The sequence below is a fragment of the Neltuma alba genome, unplaced genomic scaffold, assembly GCF_004799145.2.
Source record: "Neltuma alba isolate B1F8T4 unplaced genomic scaffold, ASM479914v2 tig00010855_pilon, whole genome shotgun sequence".
Lineage (NCBI taxonomy): Eukaryota > Viridiplantae > Streptophyta > Magnoliopsida > Fabales > Fabaceae > Neltuma > Neltuma alba.
Window position 1 is genome coordinate 372,091 of NW_021635649.1, and position 25,809 is coordinate 397,899.

The window sequence follows — 25,809 nt, forward strand, 5'->3', positions numbered from 1 at the left end:
TTTGGGTAAGTTACTCTCTCTCTATATATATATTATATACAGACCGCGCAAATATCAATGTGCATTATCACCTCATCTCATTTAGGTCAACAGTGAAATCATAGAAGTTATGAGGAAGTAGAAGTAGTAGAAGAGCTAACCCAGTTATCTGCAACTGAATCTGGTGAGAATGGAGGAGGGGCATCTTTCAAAAGCATGATTTCATCCACCCTTTTATTATTCTTCTCTAGATCTTCATGTCCACCATACCCTTCTTTTTGGATTCCTCTCAATATTTCCAGTACCTCATTCATGGAGGGTCTCATGTCTCCATCTTGCTGCAAACACCTAAAGGCCAACTCTGCAACTCCTGTTGTCATCTGCTTGATTGCATTGTCTCTTTCAAACCCTAGAAGTGGATCAATCAACTCATGAACTTGATGATTCTGAATTCTGTTTATAGCAAGACTGGCCAAATTTATATCATGGCGGTGCCTGGTGATGTCCACGGCCTCTAAGGATGATATGAGCTCAACTAAGACAACTCCAAAGCTATAAACATCGCTTTTACTGGTGACTTGGTAACACTGATAATACTCAGGGTCAACATAACCGGGTGTTCCTTGTGGGGCAGTTGACACATGGGTAACATCATTTGGGAACAACCTCGAAAGACCAAAATCAGCAACCTTGACCTTAAAGTTATGGTCTAGGAGAATGTTATTGGTTTTAACATCCCGGTGTATGACATCTGATTCATGGAGGTAGGCTAGGGCCTCAGCTGTTTCTACTGCAATGTTCAATCGGGTACACCAAGGGAGCAAAGAAGACTTAGATCGATTCCCATGGAGATGATCTGACACTGTTCCATTAGGAATGTATTCATAGACAAGGAGAAGTTCTCGGCTATGTCTAGAGGTGCATCCATAGAGTGCAACCAGGTTTTTATGCTTGAGTCGAGCTAGAATCTCAACTTCATTCCTGAATTGCTCAACACGTTTCAGATTGCTTTCGTAAAGCCGTTTCACTGCAACTGCACGTCCATCTTTCAGAATGCCTGATCAGCAATCAGAGCTGAATGGTTAAGGGAAATTGATGGCAAGTGTACAAGGGCTAGTGTTTGAGAATCCATAAGAAAAAGATGATATTATATTCTTACCATAATAAACAGTGCCGAAACCTCCATTACCAAGTTCCATGGAAGGATCAAAATTTTTAGTGGCTTCCTCAAGTTCAGCATAGCTAAACACCTTAACCCCATATAAGAAACTGTATTGCTTAGATTCAGTCATTGAGGTAACGTAAGATGGAACACTCTGAGATGAAGTTGTTGTGGAGGTAGCAACGCCTCTGCTATAAGGGGCCATGAAGAGGTCCTTGGTTTGTGATTGTTCTGCAATTCTTTTCCTTCGTCTTACGATAAAGAACAAGCATAATCCAATAAGAATTAAAAAAACTGCAGCAGCTGCACTAGTGCCTGAAGATAATTCAAGAAATTAGTAAGATCATGCCAAACAGCTGCTCCTTAAGAAAACTAATCCATACATGATCACAATAGAGGCTACCTGCTATAAGGGCTGTTCTGTTCTCTGAAAAATACAACAAAGATAAATGTCAAAACTCAAAACTTGAATGACATGAAGACAAACAAAAGAAAGACAGGATTGTCAGCTAAGATTCATTCTCAAATTGAACATAATCAATAAACGATCGAAAAACATCATCCTCATTTTCTTATCTTAAATTGAAGGGAGAGTTTGTACAAGAGAAACTGATAGCAACATTTGTCACTTTTTACTTTATGTACATAGAAGTTGACCATTTGATAGACGTTTATCAATTACAGTGCTCCAGTTTGGAAGCAAAGCTTCACTGCTATTCATTAACGAAAGTGAAAATTGAAGGCGAGGAGTTTTCAAACGGCATATGCACCCAAAAATGGTGTAATGATTAATGAAAATCTTGCACACATGTAATTTCAAAGTTTCAAATCTTCCATATATAAAAAACAAGACTGTATAGAGGAATTCAACTATTATTGAAAAGTCAAACTCAGTGATATAACACGCTCTCTCCTATATCTCTCAGCTTGCTAAAAAGCTCCAAAATATACCAGATTTTCGGCGTTCAGTTTGCTTGCTTCAAAAGAAAGCAAGAAAATGATAATAACAGTAAAATGTACCAGTCTAATAGACAAGTCTCACATATACAAATTAGAGAGTCTAAGATATGTAATGTTAGAGGTGAGTCGTACCAAATGGCTTAAGCCAAAAGTATAGTTAATGCCTAAAATCTAACATGATACTCCCTCCCAACCTCTTCATGAAAAGACAAATAACTAAGTTATGCATATCAAGGAGTTTCAGATTTAATTTTTTCCCCATAAAATGCCCCTATTAATTGTTTCACACGGTGACTATGTATTAATGATGCTTAATTAACGAGAATAAAACGGGAAATTTCATTCCGTCTGTCCCCAAAACAGTCGAAGTTTCTGGCAGATTGTTTGGCAGTTAGGAAATTCGGAAATTCAGAGGTGGCAACTAATATCTCATGCTTACTGCATAGCATGAGAGTTCACGGGAAACTTAACTTAACCTGCAATGTTAGTAACATTTTCAAATCTATTCATACCATCTCATTTTTCGAAACAGTACGTGTTTCCATTCGAATTCCGCGAGTTTTACATATAAACAGCATCATCGCGAAGTAAATCTACCAATCACAGGCATCAACGAACCGAAAAAGTTCAAGATACCTTGTAAGGGACACAGGTGATCCCCACAAATGCAAATCGGTTCCTCCAAATCGTAATCAAATCCACATCGGCCACCAAAATCAACACATTTCAAGCACTCATGTTCGTAAGGGCTGCTATAATTCACATTAAAACCCTCCATCAAAACCTCCCTAAGTAACGACCGATTGGTCGTGAGCCTAGTGACTTCACTTTGAAGAATCGGCACCTCAACTCGAGTACCACAACGAAAAATACTAAGAGCAGGGTCCTGCGGCAACGGACCAATCAAAGAATAAGAATCACTTCGATTCCCCTTAAACGCACACTCAAACAGATTCTCTGGCTTTTTGTTAATCTCAGGAGAAGAACCACACCCATAGATCAAAGTGAGATTCTCGTTCCCGGAACCGTACCTAAAGTTGGTTTGGTCAAAGGTGGAATTGACAAAGTGGTGAGTGCATGTTTTGTTCCAGAGGTCTATGCGAGCTAGGGTGAGAACACGTCCGATTGGGTCGAGTTTGAGGACTCGGTAACTCACAGACGAGATGTTGAGCTCGGGAAAATCGCTCCGGCAGGAGAGATGGAACTCCGGCGGGCCGCAAAAGGAGGGGCGGTCGGCGCCCGTGAAGGGGTAGGGGATGTCGTGAATGTTGCCGCAGTCGAAGGTGTTGAGGCACAGAGAGAGGGAGGCGTTGGAAGGTAACGACGTCGTACGGTGGAAGGAGGAGAGGATGAAGGTGAAGAGGAGGAGGAAGAAGACAATGGTTCGTTGTTTCCTCATTGGGTCGTTGGTGGGAGGCGGGCGGGAAGATTGGTTTTTGACCGAGAGAGATAGTATTGGCTGGGATTTATAATAAATAATAAATAAATAGTAATATTGATGGCAAAAAAATAATAATAATAATATTAAAATGAAGTTCTGAGAAAGCATCATGAGACCAAGATGAATTTATTTGACTTGGAATATATATAAATATATATATGTAAGGACAAAATATCATATTCATATGAGAACAGGATGGCAAAAAAGAAAATTATACCAGAACACTTCTAATTTCTAACGGCGTCTGAATATATAAATTTTTAAAGAAAATATCAAAATCTGCTTTCTTTTCCCATTTCCGTCTACAAAATCAGTAAGATGCGAGGACACCAACATTTTACTCCCTCTGTGACAATTAACTCAATTACATTAATAAAAAAAAATTGGTTAGACAAAAAACATATAAAAATATAACTTTTTTTTTTTTTTGAAGTACCTTGTCTGTGAGGGGAGAGAGCACAGGAGAGATAAACAAATTACAAGAAAAAAGAAGTGTGTGAAAAAAAAAGAATGTGGTGTGGAGCAAAAAGTGGGGATTATCATATGAACAATTTACATTAACATAAAATAAAAAATTTAAAAATTTAATCAATTTTTTCTAAATTAATCTTATTTATATTCTCCCAACAATAATTAAGTAAAGGAGGACGATGATAGAGTTAAAAAAATATTTAGAGTGTTTTAGAACAAACATATCATATTAACTAATTTAATTAACATTTTTAATTTACTCAAATTAGTTAATTATGTTTTATATCAAAGATCAGAAGAATTTTTTTTTAATAAATAAGAACATGTCATAACAAAAAAAAAAGCCATTTATAAAAGGGAATAAAGAGAGTATCTCACATACCAAAAGTGAGATTGTTAATGTTTAAGAATGAGTTAGTGGAAGGGGAGGGTTGGTGGCCGATAAGAGAAACAAGCTAACACAAGGTCAAGAGTTCAAATCCATATGAATGTAGAAAATATTTTTACAAGATTTATTTCTAATTATGCCTGACAAAACTCAATCTGATTAGGTGAGTTAACCATATTTTTGGGGGGGGGGGTTTCTGTTTGCATGTGTACCACCATCTGTTGGAAACATTTGCAAACATAAACGAGAAAAGAAGGGGAAAAAACACAGAGAGAGAGAGAGAGAGAGAGAGAGAGAGAGAGAGAGAGATCTTAAACAAGACTATACTCGTTTACATACCTACTCAAACCTTTGGGTGGTAGGGAATTTTGTTAAAAAGAAAAGTCATTAAACAAGACTTCATATTCTTTTAAAAGAATTAAAACTCATATTTAAGAGCGATGCGAGAATCATACTTTAGTTTTACGACTGACAACTCACATGAGAAATACTACTAAATTAATAATGATTACTTATGAACAACTATCTGAGAACTTCATTTGTTAAAAAAAAAAAAAGAAATAATTTTGTTTCCTATGACTCGAATACAGAAACAGAAGATAAAATAACAATAATAACATAAAGTGAAATCTGAATCTAAACGCTCAAGGAATTGACCAGAATGGTCTCTTGTGGACTAATCCTCAGTCAAAAAAATCATGCATTAACAATACCATGCAATACATCTTTTCACATCAATGATTCACTTACAACAACTTGATCTAACGTTTTGTTTACCCCACTCAATTTTTGTTTCCCTAGTTCGTGTATCTTTGCTAATCAAATTTGATTAGCAAAATGCCAATTTTTTTTAATTAGAAAAACAAACATTAACAGCCAGAGGTTAGTAGGAATAAAACTCACAACCTTCTATTTACAGGGCGAGTGTTTATACCAGTAGATTATAAGATTATTGACAACTATATGCTAAATTAATAATATTATCTCTAGGTCTATTTATAATAAACAAGTCATAATTAATTATGCTTGTTTTTGCTAAACAGGTTGAGAGGCAGTTTAAAATAATTGCTACTGGCACGCCGCCGCCACTAATTCTCCTTGGCAATAGTTTCCAGCTCATCCAATAATTTAATACTCCCTCCGTCACTTTTTATAATAAAAAAATTAGTTAAAAGTAATAAATATGTAAAAATTAATTTTTTTTTCAAAATACTCTCATTCATAAGAGAGAGATTATTAGAAAATACAATAAAAACATTTGCACACTGCAAACTCAGTTTTTTTTTAAACCTAAAATAAGATTTTGGGTTAAGTTAAAACAATACTTAAAAAGATATGCTAGTATGATGATGATTGATATACTATTTTTAGTTCTAAATATAAAATCTAGTTTATAATATAAATTGCACTACAAACTAGATGCAGGAGGTAGTATAATATTTGATAACAAAAAAAGGAGATGAATTCTTTAAACAACACAAGCAAAGAGATAAAGGTCTCAACACAATCAACATTAAAGCACAGGATGGGGAAGCTGACTGATTTAAGATCCATGTCTCGGTTACAAGATCAGACGAGAGGGGACTAGTTCAACCTCTGGCAAGAACACTCTACATCAATAACTAGAGACATGGTTCCAGATCAGACGATAGAGAAGTTACAGACAAGAAGAAAACTTTTGAATGAGCAAGTAAGAATTTCAATCCAAACCTACCAAAGATCGAAGATGATCTAAAAACAAAAGATTCTCCTATCTTGCTTATCGTCTTCATGTCGATTATGTTATATTTGATCCGATATATATTTGGCTCACTATAAAAAAGATTAATAATAAAAAGAAGCCTAACTGTTTTGGACGATGTCATATTAAGCTATAAAATCGATCACTAATCACAAATTAAATAGCTTGGTGCATATTTATACAAACATATGTATGTATGTGTGGGCGATCCGAATTGGAAGGTTTTTCAAATCTAAAGGAGTGAGAGAAGTGGAATTAGACGGAGATGGCTTCAGAATGAACAGCCTAAGCTGAAACATGATAATTGTTTAATCACGAGCAAATAGGATCTGTATGTAATTATAAGTTGATAATATGATACAAAAGGGGTATTTGTAAGTTGATTTGCGGTCAAAGTAGGCGGCCTATATTTTAAAACTGGTGTGAACAACCCATGATAGCCTGGCACTTACCTAACAATGTCTACCTACCGCCAGCAAATACTCTAAACAGGACTTGCGTTTTCTAAGATGAAGTTGGTGTGTATGGAAATTAAGTAAATTAAGCCAATCAAGGAGAAACATGTAGGTTGAGTTTCATTGTAAATTGGCATAAACATGTCTCATTAGTGCCAGTGTCCACGTAAACCGAAGAGAAAAAACTAAGGCGGCTTTTTCTAGCTTTGTCTGGAGATGAACCACAATCAGATGGTTGTCGCAGAAGTCAGGAATCATTCTCGGAGAATATGAATCAACTATGTATGGAGTTATATATAAAGTAAACTAAATTTTCCCTTTGGCATGGCTTCCTGGCTAAAGGCTATCAAGGTCCTATCTGCAGAAAAGAGCAGGGGATATGTGGGCAAAATCTGTAACTATCTAAAAGCAATAACTGACGAGGATATGAATAAGCCAGTATTATCTGAAATAACATATTGAAACTCAAGGCATGTTCATCAATCTACGTTCACAGAAGTCATTAATTTCTTAAACTTCAATCTATGAAGTACCAGAACGTCAAAAACAGACTTGTCCGGAGACAACTCTTCAAATTACACGACATTACATGTTTTGTCGTGTCGCAGTTCTTTATTGTGTATCTGTGCCTGCATATATTGGTATGAATTACTAGAACACTGGTACTTACTTGATTTACATTCAGATGGAACAGGTCCGTCTTTGCAATAGCAAGTGAATTCACTTGAGCTTATGTTATAACCGCATTGCCCACCAGAGTTTCGACAGCCAGAGCACAGAGTATTATTTGCCTCCCATGCAAATTTAAAGCCTGTATGAATAGCAGTCTTCATATTTTCCACACTTGAATCTTCATCTAAAATTCTGGCTTGTGACCCCAAAATTGGAACAATTACAGTAGATCTGCAGGCCCCCGTTTGTTCGATTTCAGAGGTCCCATAACCTCCGCCCGCCAGAAGGAAATAGTTACTATTTTTACTGCAATTAAACTGAGTGGGGGTGATATATGGGTCTGAGAATGGAGAGGAAAGACAATCGTAGTACAGTGTCAGGTTACGAGAGTCCAAACTATAATTAAAGAAAGGGAGATCTATGGAATTGTTCCTAAAATAGGTTAGACAAACATCATCCCAGAAGTCAGTTCTCACAACTCTAAGACTATAATCAGAATAATTGACTTCAAGAACTCGATAGCTCTCGTACTTGATGGTGATTTCCGCATATTCACCAGCGCAATCTAGTTCAAATTTTGGGTGGCCACAATAGTCCGGTCTTTCCGATCCCCTGAAAGGATAGCCCAGGTGTTTGAGATTTGCACAATCAAATGAAGAACTGCAGGATACCTCATAATCAGCACAGAAGCAAATTGGAATTCGATATAGGGCAATCGAAATGATTAAAAAGGAAACGGAGACGCTGAAACGAAGTTGCATCCTGGAGAAAGAAACAGAAGATGGAAGACACAGAGGTTTGCCTACTGCGCAGAATATCTAAACAGATGATGAAGGTAGAATTAATTCACATGAATTGGAATATTTGAAGGATTCAGCTTGCGATAATCGACTCAGTTTAATTTTCGTAGGGACTATTGAAAGGTACTGATCCCCAGCTAATGCAAATTTAGGTCACCTAGCTAAGAAGTTCCCTGGGGCTTTCAGTAGGGAATGAATATACATAACTCTGATGAAGAACCTAAAAACGTGAGATTAAGATGGATCACTGGACATGGTCAAAAAGTCGAGCCTTCGTATGCCAAAATATTCTCCAACCACTCTAAACCACTACCTGGCTTGTTATGAATGAGCACATCAGAATGATTCGCCTGAGCTTAAATTTTCGAGGAATGATTCAAACTATAAATTTAAAATGTCTCTAGATGGTGTGGGATAGAGACATTTAAATCTTTTAGAAAGAAATTTCTTTCTCCAAACACCAGAATACTTCCTTAGGTAATCTGACGTGAAAGGAGGTTCTGCTTCATATGATGCCAAAAATTGGAACGCGGAGCGTTTCCGCGTGTTCTAATTTCTGCCTAATTATGATGAAGTTGGAACCTTAAAGGGGGCTTGATTCTGCAAAATTGCCACGAAGCTGTCTACATATATATATATGTATGTATATATATTCTAAAAGTCAAACATCATCAAAATTTTACTTCTCTTGCATTGCAGACCCTTCCTATTTGACTGCTATGGTGTTAAAAGAAAGAAGAATCAACAGGGTTAGTACTTGATAACGGTAAACCCCATGACAAGCGAGGCAATCCACGCTAAAAGATCTGCTACACCATTCATGTTCTTCAAAAGGTGCTATCCACTCTCTTCCAAGTCTTTTCTTTGGTAATTGGTGTGAATGATGATCCATTAAGAATCCGTTTGGTATAAGGGAAATGAAAGAAAGAGAATGAGAGGAAAAATTTTAACGAGCTCATTTAAAAATATTAAAAAAATGAGATTAAAAGCTTTTAATTAATTTTTATTACTCTTTTATCCTACGACTTGATATATGTTCTAATTCGGTAAGGCTTTTATGGTAATTATCTTAGGTTGAAAGAGAGTAAGTTCCTAAAAGTTAGTTAGTTGCAGGAGAGAGAATGTGTGGCCTGACGTGTGTGAAGGCTGGAATATATGGTGTACTGCTCTGAATCAATTGGTGTGGAATGAATATTCTGTTTCTCTCCCTTTTCTCTCTATCATAAGGTATCAGAGCGCTCCTTCTCCGGCCCATGGCTCCGCCGGAGACGCGATCCTCATCTGATCGTTTCATTGACATCGAACATCGTCTCGATCAGCAACAGACCGTTCTTGACTCTGTTCATACTCGATTGGATCAACAATCTTCTCATATCTCTGACCTCAAAGTGGCATTACAGGACATTTCCTCTAAGCTGTCTCAAATGGGATCTTCAACTGGCATCCGTCCTGGTTCCGGAGATGGTGACAAACGACCTGGTTCGAGTGAAGCTGGCATACTCGGTTCAGGTTCGCCCGCTATTCCAACGTTTGGGTCCTTCCATGAGCTGCACGACTCGCGTTCGCGTTCGACCCTTGAATACTCGATAGCCACCAAACAGAGCCGGGTGGAGTTCCCAAAGTTTGATGGGTCTGATTTTTGTGGGTGGGCATATCGGGTCCGTCAATTCTTTGAGGTCGACGGAACTCCAATAGACCAACGTATACGCCTCCTCAGCATTCACCTCGAGGGCCATGCGTTGCGGTGGCACCAAACATTCATGCGTCATCGCTCGCTTACAGAGATTTCGTGGGCTGAGTATTTTCGGCAGATGGAGATCAAGTTCGCTGATATTAGAGATGAGCATCCTCTGATTACTTTAAAGAAGCTACAACAGCTAACCGGCCCCGTTTCTGAGTATGAAAAGAAGTTCGACGAACTCCTCTCCGAGGTTGACATACCCGAACCAGTTGCCATTAATCTTTTTATCGGTGGGCTCCGTGCCGATATTCAAAAATTTGTTCTCAACTTCGCTCCTTCATCACTTTCGAGTGCAATGTCGACGGCGAGGTTGCAAGAATCGACTATCCAGGCACTCCATGATAATACACCGGTGTCCTATCGCCGTTCTAGCAGCTGGGTACCAGGGGAGTCTGTTGGGTCGCAACCAGTAATGGACCCTCGACTAAGCCCAGTTACGGATGCTACAGGAAACTCTAAGCTTAGATCATTTGACCAGCTACCAGGCCGATCCACTACGTCTTCCTCTGCGGTCACGGCTGCCTCTGCTTCTTCTAAACCGACCCGTCAACTTTCAAAAAAGGAAATGGATGATCGAAGGAGGAAGGGATTATGTTACTGGTGCCACGAAAAATTCTCCACCGAACATCGCTGCAAGGAATCTCAATTATTTGCGTTGGTAATTGAAGAAGAGGAAGATCACTTCGAAGACGCTTTGGGGGATGCTCAGATTGATGCTTCAGGAACAATCAATGCCATTGAAGGAGACCACCGAGCGCCCACTCTCAAACTCGTTGGTCAGATTAAGAATCAGAAAGTCATTATTCTGGTAGACACCGGTAGTACACATAACGTGTTGGATGCCTCGGTAGCCAAACGGCTCCAATTAAAACCTCAAGACCGTACCACAATCCGACTCATTGTAGCAGATGCACGGCAGGTGATAGTTACTAAGCATTGTCCTAATTTAGCATGGGAAATGGGTGACTCAATATTCACTGCTGACTTTTTAATTATGAAAATTGGGGGGTATGATATGATTCTTGGAACTCAGTGGTTGAGGACGATCGGTCGGTTTGCTATGGACATTGAATTGAGATTATTTGAATTTATCTACAAGGGTCGAAAAATTGAGTTGCATGGCTTGGGTTACTCTCCTTCTTCTGTTTTAACAGAGCTCTCTTCAAACCATGATTTAGTTGCTGCTGCGTGTATTCTTCTTGTTAATGCATCCTCATCCTTACAAGTGGAGCTTAAGAACCGTACGTCCCTTCCCAAGGAACATGAACAGCAGTTATATAAGCTACTAGATAGTTATGCTGATGTTTTTGAAGAACCTAAAGAGTTACCCCCTTCCCGTCCATTCGATCATTCGATTCCCTTGCATTGTGATAAGCCTATAAGCTGTAGACCTTATAGGTATGGGCCAATGCAGAAAACCGAAATTGAGAAGCAAGTGCAGGAGATGCTTCATCATGGCATTATACGTGAGAGTTCCAGTTCATTTGCTGCCCCTGTGGTTCTGGTACAAAAGAAAGAAGGCACTTGGCGCTTTTGTGTTGATTACAGGAGGCTTAACGAAGCTACAGTAAAGAACAAGTTTCCCATCCCTGTGATAGAAGAGCTTTTAGATGAATTGACTGGTGCTGTGTTTTTTTCTGAACTCGATCTCAGATCTGGTTACCACCAGATACGAATGAAAGGGTCAGATGTCCATAAAACAGCTTTTAGAACCCATGATGGCTTGTATGAGTTTGTGATTATGCCTTTTGGGCTTACAAATGCCCCAGCTACCTTTCAGGGCCTTATGAATTATGTTTTCAAGGCTTTCTTGCGAAAATTTATATTGGTTTTTTTTGATGATATATTGGTTTATAGCAGGGATTGGGAATCACATTTACAGCATTTAGATACAACCTTATCCACTTTGAGGCATCACAAGCTGTTTGCAAAGTTTTCCAAATGTACTTTTGCTGCCACTCAAATAGACTATTTGGGTCACATTATCTCTGCTCAAGGTGTTCAGGCTGACCCAAGGAAACTTGAAGCAATCTGTTCTTGGCCTATTCCTTCTACTTTAAAAGAGCTACGTGGGTTCCTTGGCCTTACTGGTTACTACCGCCATTTTATTCGGAATTATGGAGCTATTAGTAAACCCCTTTCTGATTTATTACGGAAAGACATCCCCTTCCAATGGTCTGTTGAGGCAAATGCATCTTTCCTCCTGTTAAAAAAATTGATGGTTTCACCTCCGGTGTTAGCTCTTCCTAATTTTCATGAACCCTTTATTGTAGAGACTGATGCTTCAGGGATTGGGCTAGGAGCTGTTCTTTCTCAGAATGGGCATCCAGTGGCATTTGCTAGTAAGGTCTTAGCTTCTAAGAAGAAGCCCCTTTCAGCCTATGAACGTGAATTGTTGGCTATCATTTTTGCTGTGAAACAATGGCGCTCTTACTTGTGCAGCCGCAAGTTTATCATCAAAACTGATCATTTGCCTCTTAAACACCTATTGGAGCAGCGTGATTTGAATCAAGATCAGTTTAAGTGGCTACATAAGTTGTGGGGGCTGAATTATGAAATTGTTTATCGCAAGGGAAGTGAGAATGCAGCTGCAGATGCACTATCTAGGAGGGGGGACGCCTCTTGTTTAGCTTTATCCAGACCTGTTTCCCCACTTTATGAACGGGTTAGGGATTCCTGGTTGACTGATGAACAGCTACAGACTTTGATTTCTTCTCTTGAACAGGATCCGTCCTCACATCCTAAGTTCACTTGGCAGCATCAGCTTTTGAAATGGAATGGCAAGCTGGTTGTTGGCGCTGATAGAGGCCTCCGTCATGATTTACTCTCATTTTTTCATGAGGATGGGGTTGGAGGGCATTCCGGGATACACCCTACCTTCCAAAGGATTTCTTCCTTCTTTTATTGGAAGGGACTCGAGAGAGATGTACGGAATTTTGTGCGTGCTTGTACTACATGTCAGCGATTTAAACCTGAGTTGACTGCCTCACCAGGATTACTTCAACCTTTACCTATTCCTGAGCACATATGGACTGATCTTTCTATGGATTTTATCAGTGGTCTTCCCAAGTCATACTCGAAATCCACTATTTTAGTAGTGGTTGACCGCCTTTCCAAGGCTGCTCATTTTATGGCCCTTAAACATCCCTTCACAGCAGTAGAGGTAGCTCAGATTTTCTTAGACAATGTGGTCAAATTACATGGATTTCCTAAATCAATTGTAACAGATAGGGACCCTATTTTCTGTGGCAAATTCTGGAGAGAGCTTTTCCGATTATATGGGGTTAAACTTCAATATTCATCTGCATACCATCCTCAAACGGATGGTCAAACTGAGGTTCTAAATTGCTGCTTGGAATGTTATCTTAGATGTATGTCGGGGGATTTCCCTAAACAATGGGTGAAATGGCTACCTCTAGCAGAACTGTGGTATAACACTACCCATCATTCCTCTATTGGAATGTCACCTTTTGAGGTTGTCTACGGTGTTGCACCACCAAGACATTTACCTTATATTGCTGGCGATTCTTCCAATGATTTAGTGGATCGCACCTGTCTCTCTAGAGAGTTGGTCTTACAATTGCTCAAGCAACATTTGATGAAGGCACAGCATAGAATGATCCAACAAGCCAACAAACACAGGTCTGAACGTCACTTTAATATTGGGGATATGGTCTATCTGAAACTGCACCCCTTTCGTTGAAATTTGTTGAACAATTCCTCCCTTCATAAATTGGCTGCTCGTTATTTTGGTCCTTATAAGGTGCTGGATAAGATAGGAGCTGTTGCTTATAAGCTTGAATTACCAGCAGAGACACGGATTCACCCAGTCTTCCATGTGTCCCTCCTTAAAAAACATATTGGGCCTACGTCTGTCCTGGCCCCCTCTCTACCCCCTATTGACTCCCAAGGACAGTTTACCTTGGAGCCAGAGACTATTTTGGGCAGGAAAATCATTAAGAAAAACAATGTTGCTGTTACACAGGTGTTGGTTCACTGGAAATATTCTCAGCCTGAAGACGCTACATGGGAAGACTTATCTACCATCCAGCAGCAATTTCCTAAATTTTCTACTGCGGCACTGCCTACCAGGACAATCCTTGTTTAAGGGGGGGAGTATTGATATATGTTCTAATTTGGTAAGGCTTTTATGGTAATTATCTTAGGTTGAAAGAGAGTAAGTTCCTAAAAGTTAGTTAGTTGCAGGAGAGAGAATGTGTGGCCTGACGTGTGTGAAGGCTGGAATATATGGTGTACTGCTCTGAATCAATTGGTGTGGAATGAATATTCTGTTTCTCTCCCTTTTCTCTCTATCACGACTTCTCTTTATTAAAATTTTAAAACCCCATTTTTTTAATTTTTTTTAAATCGAGCTCCGTAAAATTTTTCCTCCTTTTCCCTCTCTTTCATTTCCTTCCTACCAAACATAGGGTAAGGCAATTAAGAGAGTGTTGAGATATAGACTTCATCAGCCCTATTAACGTGTTGTTTGGGAACCTAGGCACTAGTATACGGCACAACTGCACAAGCATACGGCATGTATACTTGAAAGTGCAGAAACAAATTCTGTTCTGTATCAGACATAAAATGACACTTCAAGTAGTGCCATGACACATTTATCATAGGGTCATGTCCAATATCCATGGTTCTAGGGTACAAATAAACACGGGATTCTGAAAAAATAATAAGATACCTGACGTTTTATCAGGACATGAAGTTTTTTGGGGTCCATCTTTGCATAAGCAGGAGAATTGTCCATCATAGCCGCACTGGCCACCAGATTGAGAGCATTTGTTGCAATCCTCAGTATTTACCATCCATTGCAACCCAAACCCACCTTGTAATACGTCCTGTATAGCTGCTTGAACTCGACCAGGGTTTGCTCCGTATATCGGCATGATAACACTTTTGCAATCACTTATACGCCATGTTCCGAGAAGGTAGTACACTGTTATATCTGTATCATCATCAGCTCCCTTGCACTTTGTATCGAAAGTATTTGGTGGAAATGGAGGAGAACTAGGACAATCGTAGAGAAAGGTCACATTACTAAGCCCATCATGTACATACTTGAACGATGTTTGATCAAATGTGTTGTTTTTGTAATCAGTTTGACAGATAGTGTCAAAATAATCATCCCTAGCCACTACAAGAGTCTGTGTAGTCCAGTTCAAATGAAGAATCCGGTATTTGAGGGACCGTACGGTAATTTTTGGGATATTGGCTTCGCAGGTGAGGTTGAAATCAGGAAGACCACAATAATTTGCTCTTTCTCCTCCCCAAAATGGATAAGTGAGGTCTTGTATGCTTCCGCAGCTAAAAGAGCTAATTGAACAGTTTGCATACTGATCATCATCCGCACCAAGAGATATTGGAATATTGACAGAGATCAACAAAGGAACCAAAAGGAAGAACATGGAGGATGGGTTGAGGGGTGGTTTCATGTTGGAAACAACTATGAGATAAATGAGAAGAACGAGATGCAGCGTGAAAAGAAGATGAGATGAGATTGATGAAGCCGCGTTGTATGAGTTAATGAATTAGAATTTCGTCATTTTCATCTAGCATGCAGCCATGGATAGTTCTGAAAAGGAAGGCCTTTGAAAAAGTCCACATTTGAAGTTTCCAGGAAATTTGTACCAGATGGACAATTTGGATGGATGAAAGAAACATATATATTGCATCATGCCCACAATAATTTTGGAATTTCGACTTCAAAGTAAATAAAAATATATGGTTCCATAGAAGCTTCAATTGGTCAAGTCCTATGTGACTTTAAGGACCTATTCAAAGACAGAGAGGAAATGGAACAGGATACTAGGTGGGAAAAAAATAATTCTTTGTTAGAGGATTTAATTTTGAAACCTGGATATGGTCATCAAGTTAAAAAAGTCAATGAATCTTAATTAAAATGGTTTGATAGAAGGGATATGCTGGAATTGTTAGAAAGAGTTACCCAAGAGACTGATTCATCCATAGATTTGTTGGCCCAAAAAAAAAAAAACAGCTATAAATTTGTAAGAGATTTTTTTTAAAAAAAAAATCTTTCAGTATGCAGACGTGCTCTGAAGGTCAAAGCTCGAAATGGAGAAAAACTAGGAACCAGGGGCACAAAGAAAATAAAATAAGATATAAAATAAAATGCATACAAACCGCAGAGAATAAATCAACAATCTATTGTTTTTTTTTTTGGCCAACAAATCAACAATCTGATGCAAGCATGATCTTGACAATAAATTAAAATAAGCCATATGGCCTGATTAGATAATGAAAGGAAGAATATTATGAGAGTAGAATTCATAACATTTGCGTGAAATAATAGTACAAAATATTAATTAAATCTTTTAGACTTTAAAAATTGAATTGATTTTGGTTGTTTCTGGGTTCTCTAAAAGAATAATTATTTTAAATAAATTGTGGTCAATCAATTTATTTAAAATAATTATAATTATTCAGAACATTTAATAAAAAAAAAATTATACGATCAGATCAATTGAATTATTAAAATTTACTTACAACATCAGGAAAAAAATTATTTGTAACAACTATTTTTGTCTGTTTGTAATTGGTTCTTAATGGATAAAATAACTTAGGTCATAAAGTGTTTCTGAAACAACCAGTAATACTAAGATTATATAAAGTTTTTGCCAATAAAGAAAGCGACACAAGGATGACTGAAAAAACACAAAGAAAGAAAGAAACAAAAAACAAACAAAAAAAGGGAAGCAACACAAATATTAAATCATAACGTGCACAGCTTCCAAAAAGAAATTCGATGTTCCTTGTCTGAATGCAACCAAAGAAGCGAGAAACTAGAAAAATGGGATGCATCAACATAACATTCCTAAGTTTCAACTCTCTGATATGGTTCTTGGTTGATAACCATATTAACTAAAAAAAAAAAAATCATAGCTGGAGACAATTAGTAGATAATTAGATTCATTAAACATAATATCGTGAGTTCAAATCAACTTTTGCGTATGGGAAAACTTTGTTAGAAGAAACAAAACCTACATCAATAATTTTTATGTTTTAGAGGATTAGTCTCGCTGGGGAATACAACTTGTTTCTATGGGGGAAAAAACACAAAGTATATATAAAGGCAACAAGCCTAGCTCTATGGCTGTAGCATCTAGATAAATAAATCTATAACTATCTAATTAAGATAACTAAAAAATAAAAGATAACAGATAAATAATTAAATATTACTCTTTTAGTTCTAAATATAAAACCTATTTTATAGTACAATCTTATATTTAGGATAGAAAGAATATCAATTAAATAGGATAAAAAGCAACATATTGAAAACCCTAAAGAGAGTGGGCTGACTCATCATGGGCCTTGGGCTCCCAATCAAATCAAACTTACATATGAGGAGCTCGATAATGTTATATACAACTATACAAGACAGAATTGTACATCGTATGTGTTTCTTATCTTGATTGATCTGTTACGTCACTATCCTAAGTAAATCATATAAATATAAAATTGAAAAAAAAGAGGAAAGAACTCTTCTGATGTCATCAATTATTAATTAAGACAGAGTCTCTGAAATCTCTGTTTTAGTAATTACGATATGGGCTCCATAATGGCTTTTAATTAAGTGATTTTTCAGCTGAATATACATAAATAACCCGACCGGAGTATATTTTTATGAATTTTATAGACTCGCATTGAAAGCTTCATGAGCTAAAATAATTAGATTGATCAATTTTTCCACCTCAATCAACCTATAAAGCTCCAACACGTTTAATTTTACAAAGCTCTGTGCGTGTCCCTCTCTTTTGGAATTAACAAAAAATATTTAAAAAAAATACTTTCATGAGATAAAATTTTTTTATATACTTATTTCATATATTTTAAAATTATTTTTAAAACTAAAATTATTTTTAAAATTATGACTTAATTTCCATCTAAACATCTAAACAACAGATATTTCCAACATACAGAATATTCAACTGAGGACTCTAATGGGAGAGTCGGTTCCTGGTCAAATCATGCCCAGGACAAGTCAAAATTCATCATGTGGACTTATGTTATTTTTAAATACTTTTTTCCCCCCAAAAACTTAAGAATTTTTTTTAAGAAAATTATCTTTGGCAAGATTGTTTTTAACTATTCTTATTAATATTTTTTATAACAATAAAATACGAAAAATACCATAATAATTTATAATTTTGAGGAAAGATATTTTCATTTCAAACATAACTTTCTACCTCAGCTAGATTTTTTGTTTCATTTTCATATCAAAAAATAAGGTTCATAACTCATGAAAAATTATTAGTTTGACAAAAAATTAGCTAAGCTCTTTGTTTTGTTCAAAAGAAATGTCCATTTAAAGGAAATTAAACAGCCTATACTCTTCAAAAGTCAGTGGATATTGGATTTGAAAAGACAAAAAAAGGAGGTTTTGGAAAGAGAAAGTTGATTTCTAGCAAACCTTAATCAATCTCAGCCGCGCAATGCAATGGAGAAGAAGACCAGGAAAATTTGATTAAAATATAAAATTGATCCCCACCTAAGTTTGAAAGTTCAACCTAAGTAAAATATCTTCAAAATCCTACTGGCAGCGTTGTCTTATCCCGTCCCCTTTCGTTTTTTCCCCCTCTCTTTTTATTTACTCATTCCTGTCTATAACATAGAACATTTTTACCAGCTAATGTTGATCCAAAACTTAGAAAACTTTTCAAATGGCCAATAGTACTAATTAATTTTTTCACAAATGCCCCTTATTAATTGAACTGTGCAGAGAAATTACATAATAAAAAGGTTAAAGGTAGATTGATTTGCATTAGAAGGTAATCTAGGAAAGCAATGACACACACATATATCATTTTAATGATGTAAACCACTTTTAACTATTTTTCTCAATCTTGATAAAGTACTCCTATAAAGACTAAAAGTATCCTATACTTTAATTTGGATCAGAGGATCCGTTTTCTACTTTGAATAACTTCATTTGGCCTGTTCTCTAATAAAATATGTTCAATTCAACTTTTGCCTCACAACTACAAGAGTTCATAATATCCGTCAGAATTTCAAAGTTAATAATGCAACCACGGCTAAAAACACCACAGACCTTTGGCTATCACTTTGAATAGCCAAATCACATGGAGAAAAGAAAATGAAGAAACAAAGAAACAAAACTCAACAAGCTAGTCTCTTGCCCAAGACAACGAAATCAACTCACTGCCCGGGTATAGCCAGTGAGCTGATGCAGCTCATATGGCTAACCTTCACTCTTAAGGTAAATAAGCTAAGTGTGCTTGGATGACATCCCTGTAAAATAGATCTCATAGTGTTGCAGGGAATCTATCCAAAAGTGGTGAGGTTCAACCCATTTAATTGGATCTCATTCTTTCTCTAAATCTTATCGAGTATAAAATATGCAATTGGCATCATGTTATTTATAGACGTACCTGAAGTTCCCTGAGGCTGAGGCGTTGAGTTGCCTCTTCTGTTATAGCAGGTAGTCTTATTGGAACCCCAATCATAGCCACAGACTCCCCCTCTTTTCTGACACTCATCACACTCTACAATTCCAGCTATCCATTTTATCTCAAATCCATCATTAAGCATCCTTTGCACTATGCTTAAAACCCGGAGATCAGCCAATGACGTAGGAGCTTTAACAGGAACAACCACGCTTGTAGAGCACAACACAGAAATTTCAGGAACGTTATCCGGCAGTACATAGCCATATGAATGATCAAACCAATCTTTGGGACAAATAAATCGTAGGGGGTTTACTAAAGGGATTGACGGCGGACAACCATAAAAAAGGGTGAGATTTTTTGTTTCAGGCACGTTTTCAAACAACTGAGGGTCAAGGCTTGTGTTGAGAAGCTGATTTGGGCATAAGTTTTGGCCGTAGTCGAATCTAGCGATTGTCATAATATGTTGGTCGGGATCGGCATTCAAAACCAGGTATGAGACACTTCGGATAGTTATGAAGGTCGAACCTACGGAACAATGAAGATACAATTCAGGATAGCCACAACCTTCTGGACGGCCTTGTCCCCAGAAAGGAAACCCAACGTTTTTAATGTTCCCGCAATTGTACAGAGTACTGCAAGCTGTATAATTACCGTACGTGATCGAATACGAAGGACTCTGAAGGAATAATGAAAGGGTTATACATGAAAGAAGAAACCGGGAGGTGAAGAAGGAAGACATTGACGAAGAAATGAGTTGCAGTGAGAGAGAAGAATTTCCGTTTGGGTTAAAATAAGTGACATATTCCACTATAACGTAATGTTTGGTTGGGGGGTTTTATGAAGGGAGGTGAGGAGGAGGGAAGGCAGGCGGTGATTGGTTCATTAAATTAGGAGGGAGGGGAAAGAATTTTTTTTTGTCTTTTTCTGCTCCCTCCCCCCTTTCTCCTTTTTTTCAGAAGTCAGGTTTTTTAAAAGAGGAAAAAATTATTTGTCGTAATCTCCGCACTATTATTTTAATATGCCAAGTCTATCCTTAACAACTTCAATCAGTATTATTATATATATTATAATACAATTATAAAGTATAATTATAATTTATATATATTTTTGCCAACAACTATAATTTATACTACGTATTAATTAAATTTCATTTATCATTATACTTTATTAAGCATTTTACAAAATCTAAAAAAATAACTTAAGATAACACAAGGGTAAAATTGTCCACATAAAAATTTCTCTCCTTTCTTCTTTTTTTAAATCAAATAAGATAACATTAAAATCTCTTTTCTTTCTTTCTTTTTATTAAAATTCCTCCCTTTCTTTTTCCTTTCCTTCCCTTCATTAAACCAAACGCAGCCTAAGGAATTCTCTGATGAGGAGGGAGGGAACGGAAATTTGACCTTGGAAATTTCACAACGGTTTATCACTCCCTGTCAGGTCAATTTCCTAACCAACGAAAATCAGACTCGCTGCTGCACAAGATTCAATGAATTTATCAATTACACTTGACCAAGTCCAAAAATCTTAGGCCATTTATTAATTTATCCACTTTATCTATCCAGGTTCTGTTGAGATTTTTCTCGGGTAATTAATCTGTAATTCTTTTTCAGAAGCAATGGACTAGGTTTTGATCAAGACAATTTATGTCACACTATTTTTTATTAAATTTTATTATTTTTTTAAAGAAACACGAAGGCAATGGACTCGGTAGTTATCATTACTATATACTATGTGTGTAGGCATTACCTGTATGAAATCCCAATCCATTGTAGAGTGGAGTCGTATGGACTCCAATGTTAAACTACTCTTTTTTCTTGAATTTTGAGTAGTTAAAAAGGGGGAAAATCTCGCAAAGTCTTCAAAACTTAATATTATCTTTGGTTTTAAATATAAGATCTAACTTGTATTGTAAATCTTATATTTATGACCAAAGGTAATATAAACTTAGGCAAATAATCCACTCGAGAACTTTCATTTCTATGCAAAAGAACCTCCCTTATTTATCAATTCTGTTACACACACCCATATTGTCTCCTTACTTGGCCAGTTGCTGCACAGTTTGCTAAAGGGAGGAGGTCAAGGCCATCTCTACTGCTCTATTTGAAGGAGCCTCAGTTTGTTTCAGTAAGGAGGCCAATTGGCTTTGAATATTTTAGCCAATTCTCGTTGACCTCAAATGAAGGTCCAATTGTAATTTTAATACTTGATGCCAGAAAAACCTTGAGAGTAGCTTATGGGATTTAAGTGTTAAGACTCTCCCTAGGTGGCCGCGTGCTGCTATAATATATATAAACAAACTCTTCTTTTCAGCCATACAATATGATAATAAAATAACCAGCTATTCATGTGGTAAAAAAGTATAGTAGTTATGATGGTCCTATCTTCTCCGGATGCATACAAACTAAGCCTATCTTGTGTGCATAGAGGACAAAACAAAAATTTGGAGAGTATTGATCATTCAAAACCACACGATGTGGTGATGAGGTGGACGTTACATTTCAGATATATGTAAGTGAAGTAGAGATTAAACAAATGGTATTTTTCCACTGAAAGACTAGGGAAATTTAATTTTAGGAACATAAAATCAACCACACGCCTAAACTTTGTGGCAAGACTAAGAGCAGTTAATCCTCAAAATTCTTCCAGCAGTGCTGTTCTGTTCAATCTTTTTTGTTTCCCTTGCGTCTTCGATCATCAATAGCCTTGTTTGATTGTGTTTTCTAATAAAATATGCACAAGTATATCTTGCTCCAACTACAAGGGGCCACAAAAGCCATCATGAATGTGAACATTTTTTAACTATATTTTGAATTAGTCATATTAGACGATAAGAAACTACGGACGGAATAGTCAACACTGCAAACCAGTCTTCAGTCCACAACAAAGAAATCAAATTGCTTTTGATGTTTAACCAATGAGCTTACGTAGCTCAAATACCTTAACTTCCAAGTTGAGGTGATGCAATGGATAGGAAACTCAGACTCTGTTCCCCACCCCCCCCCCCCGGGGGGGAGTTAGAACCTTATGACCAGAACAAAATCACTGAAAAAGAAACCTCATCTTATACACTGAGGGCTACATGGACGCCAATTATTCAAGCCTCGTTTGCCAAGTTCTACATGACATTTCATCTCACAGCGTCCAAAAAGTGGAACTTAATATAAATTTATCATTAGATCTAGCTGTGCTACAAATAAAATCTCTATCCTTGTAAACTTTTCTTACTTCCTACTCCGATGTCATGAATTGTCTTAAGTTAAAACAAATAAATAAATGAATTAGCTGTTGATGCATCATCGTACAGACGTACCTGAAGGCCGATAAGGTGCTACGTGATATCCTGTTACCGGAGAGGAGGCTGAAGATTCATCTTTGTAGAAGCAGGAATTGCTTCTTGCAACCCAATCATAGCCACATACTCCTCCTGATTTCTGACACTTGTCACATTCATCAGTACCAGCTATCCATTTCACTTCAAATCCATTTCTGATTGCTCCTTGGATTTTGCTCAAATCCACAATATCAACCAGTGACAGAGAAACTTCAATAGGAACAACGATGCTTGCATTACAAAACTCAGAAAGGCCTGTATCCTTACCCAACAGAGCAAAGCCATTTTCATCATGAAGACCATTTTTGGAGCAAAAAAATTGTCCAAGCTTCACATAAGGAATTGCTGGCAGACAACCATATTGAAGCGTAAGATATTTTAGTTCAGGCACATATTCAAACACATTAGGATCAAGGATCGGGTTGATAAACTGATCAGGGCAAAGATCGTCCATGTAGTCAAACCTAACAATTCTCATAACTTGCTTGTCCGGTTTGGCATCCAAAACCAAGTATCTAACGCTTTGTATCATTAAGAAGGTCGAATTTCCAGAACAATTGAGAAACAACTCAGGATAGCCACAACCTTGTGGACGACCTTGTCCCCAGAACGGAAACCCAACGTTCCTTATATTTCCACAATCATACAGATTACTGCAAGCTGTATGGTAATCATAGGCTCTTGAGTGCAAAGGAGTCAGAAGCAGTACCCATAGTGTTATGCTCGAAAGAAGAAAGGCAAAGGTGAAGAGAGAAGCCATAGTGACATTGGCGAAGAACTGAATTGCAGTGAGAGAAAGAGTTTCCGTTCGTGTGGAAAATATATGACAAATTATACAGTAGTCAATGTCCACTCAGAAAATTATCAAGACGATGACAATAAATACAACCACCAAGTGGTCATCATACGACAGAAACGGGAAACGGGAAAACGAAAAAGACAAGTAGTAGATGTCGATTCCCTACAGCTTTAATGAGATTCCTAGCATGAGAGGTGTGATTGAAAATAGCTTGCACAGTGCTTACTATTCTACTAGCCGAGAAGGATTCTTCAGTTAACAAACCTCCCAGAGCTTCCAGCAGAGACTTCCAAAGGATTGGATCCAATTTTGCTTAGAACAACGATGATCAAGATTTCGAATAAGCCAATTTTTAGGCTAGCAGGAATCTCCTCAAGACGTGATCAATATTTTCAATCTCTGTATTGCAAAGTTCACAGGTAGCATCTGAAGTCACCTGCGGTCGCATTCTTTGAGAGTTAGTTAAAAGAGTGTTTGCTGCAGACCCATGCTTGCTTTGTAGAAAAATTATAAGAAATACCTTTAAATTTTTTAAATTCTAAATTAGCCTTGTTCACTAAAATTTAATAATAATTGATAATATTTAAAAAGCAAATAATAACATATTTTTGAAGTCATTCCCGGTTTGGAATTTTAAAATGTTAGAGGTATTTTTTTTATAGGATTTTTCCTACTTAGTAGTCCCCAACGTAATGCATTTAGTTTTAAGTATAAAATTTTAATTCATTTTATCTTCTACATGTATCATTTTTATCAAATTTATTTACCAAACTTCTAAATTAATACCACTCAATTCCTATTTTATAAGTTACTTGTGAGAAAAAAGTCTGTTCCTAAATATAAGTCACTTATAAGATAATTAATAAGTTTTTTTTTTAATTTTACTCATGTTGTCTTAAGTAAAAGAGAGAAAATGTAAAACATATCTTTTTAATATCCTTCCTTTAATAGGGGCAAATGTGAAAAAAAATTATCAATTCAATACATTTCTTGGTTTATATGTTTACAAGTGACTTATAAATAGGAACATAGTGGTAATATAAGACTATTTTTAAAAAGATGAGGTGATATTTGTTATATGAATAACTAATTTATATGACTTTTTTTAATTTATCTAAATTAGCTAAATAGCTCTAATATTAAAGATTGGTGATAGTATAAAATTGTGATTATATATGCAATACACATTTTTTTTATTTTTTAGAATTTAAAAAACAAATTACACCACAAATCATAAGTAGATTAAGAAAACTAGTTAAATTAATTATTTGTCAAAAAAATATGTTAGTTTTTCTAAAATACCCTCTTAAATTTATAAACTATATTATACATATATATTGGCAAAAAAAAAATACATATATACATTACATTGTATATTGAACAAAAATTAAATAATAAGTTAAATTATTTTTAATTTATGAATAATATGAATTATTACATATTTGTTATGGCAAAAATTTATCTTTTTTAATTTCTTATTTTTTAATATATCTTTTTTTGCCACCTTATTTTTTAATATATAATCTTTTGATTCTATTTATAAGACAGAGAGAAAAAACATTTTTTTGCCTTATTTATAAGGCATTGAGAAAATTTTTTTTATAGATATACAATTTTATTCTTCATTTATTATTGTGTTGACTTTGTTTATATAAGGTATAGTATATATTAAATAGAGATAAAATTAAAAATTTATTAAATTTTAAATAAGAGTTAATAAAGTTTAAGGTTTCTTTTTATTAGTATGAAATATGTTAAAAGTGATTTATAAATAGGATCAGAAAAATATATGTATAATGTTGTTACGGTAAATTACAGTAATTATTTAATGAAATTAGTTGAAACCAAATATATTAGTTGGTAAGGCGGCTTAAATATGTAGTTTGACTTTGGCGCCCTTGAAAAAAGTCTGTTAAATGTCAGATCGGGATTAGAATCAAGTCTATTTCCATTAACAGTAGGAAAATTATTACACCTACCCCTAAAAAACTTTCAATGATAAAAATAATATAACTCAAATTAAGTATATATGGGTTCTAAGTTTACAAGTTGTCGGCGGCCTAAAGAAAAAAGTGGTCCCTAGGGTAGCCGTTTTAAAACTTAGAAATTTAGAGGTTGTTTAGATGGAACCAAACAATAGTTTGAAAAATAACTTTTGAAGAATAGATTTTGTGAAAAATAAATTTTGTGAAAAAGTGATTTTGAAAAGTAAGAGTGTTTGGATAGTTGTTATCAGAAGCACTTTTTACATGTGTAAATTACTAAAAAAAGCATAAGTTAATATGATAATTATATTAAGGGATAAATTTTATAATATATTTTAATTTAAAGGAATAAAATTGTTAATAAAATAATTTTTACTAACATAATTAATAATATATAAGATAATATAATTAATAAATAATTAATATGTGTATATATATTTATAA

At 36.0% G+C, this 25,809-nt stretch overlaps 1 protein-coding gene across 1 annotated transcript; it reads right to left on the reverse strand.

The window, feature by feature from the left end:
• On the reverse strand, window positions 1–23,341 carry LOC114759471 (LEAF RUST 10 DISEASE-RESISTANCE LOCUS RECEPTOR-LIKE PROTEIN KINASE-like 1.3). Its single transcript, XM_028948649.1, has 4 exons — window positions 22,561–23,341; window positions 1,545–1,568; window positions 1,139–1,456; window positions 1–1,036 (listed from the first exon to the last, which is right to left on the reverse strand). Exons 1-4 carry the CDS (start codon window positions 23,339–23,341, stop codon window positions 108–110), a joined length of 2,052 nt encoding a protein of 683 aa, XP_028804482.1. The 3' UTR covers window positions 1–107.
• Window positions 23,342–25,809: the final 2,468 nt, after the last annotated feature.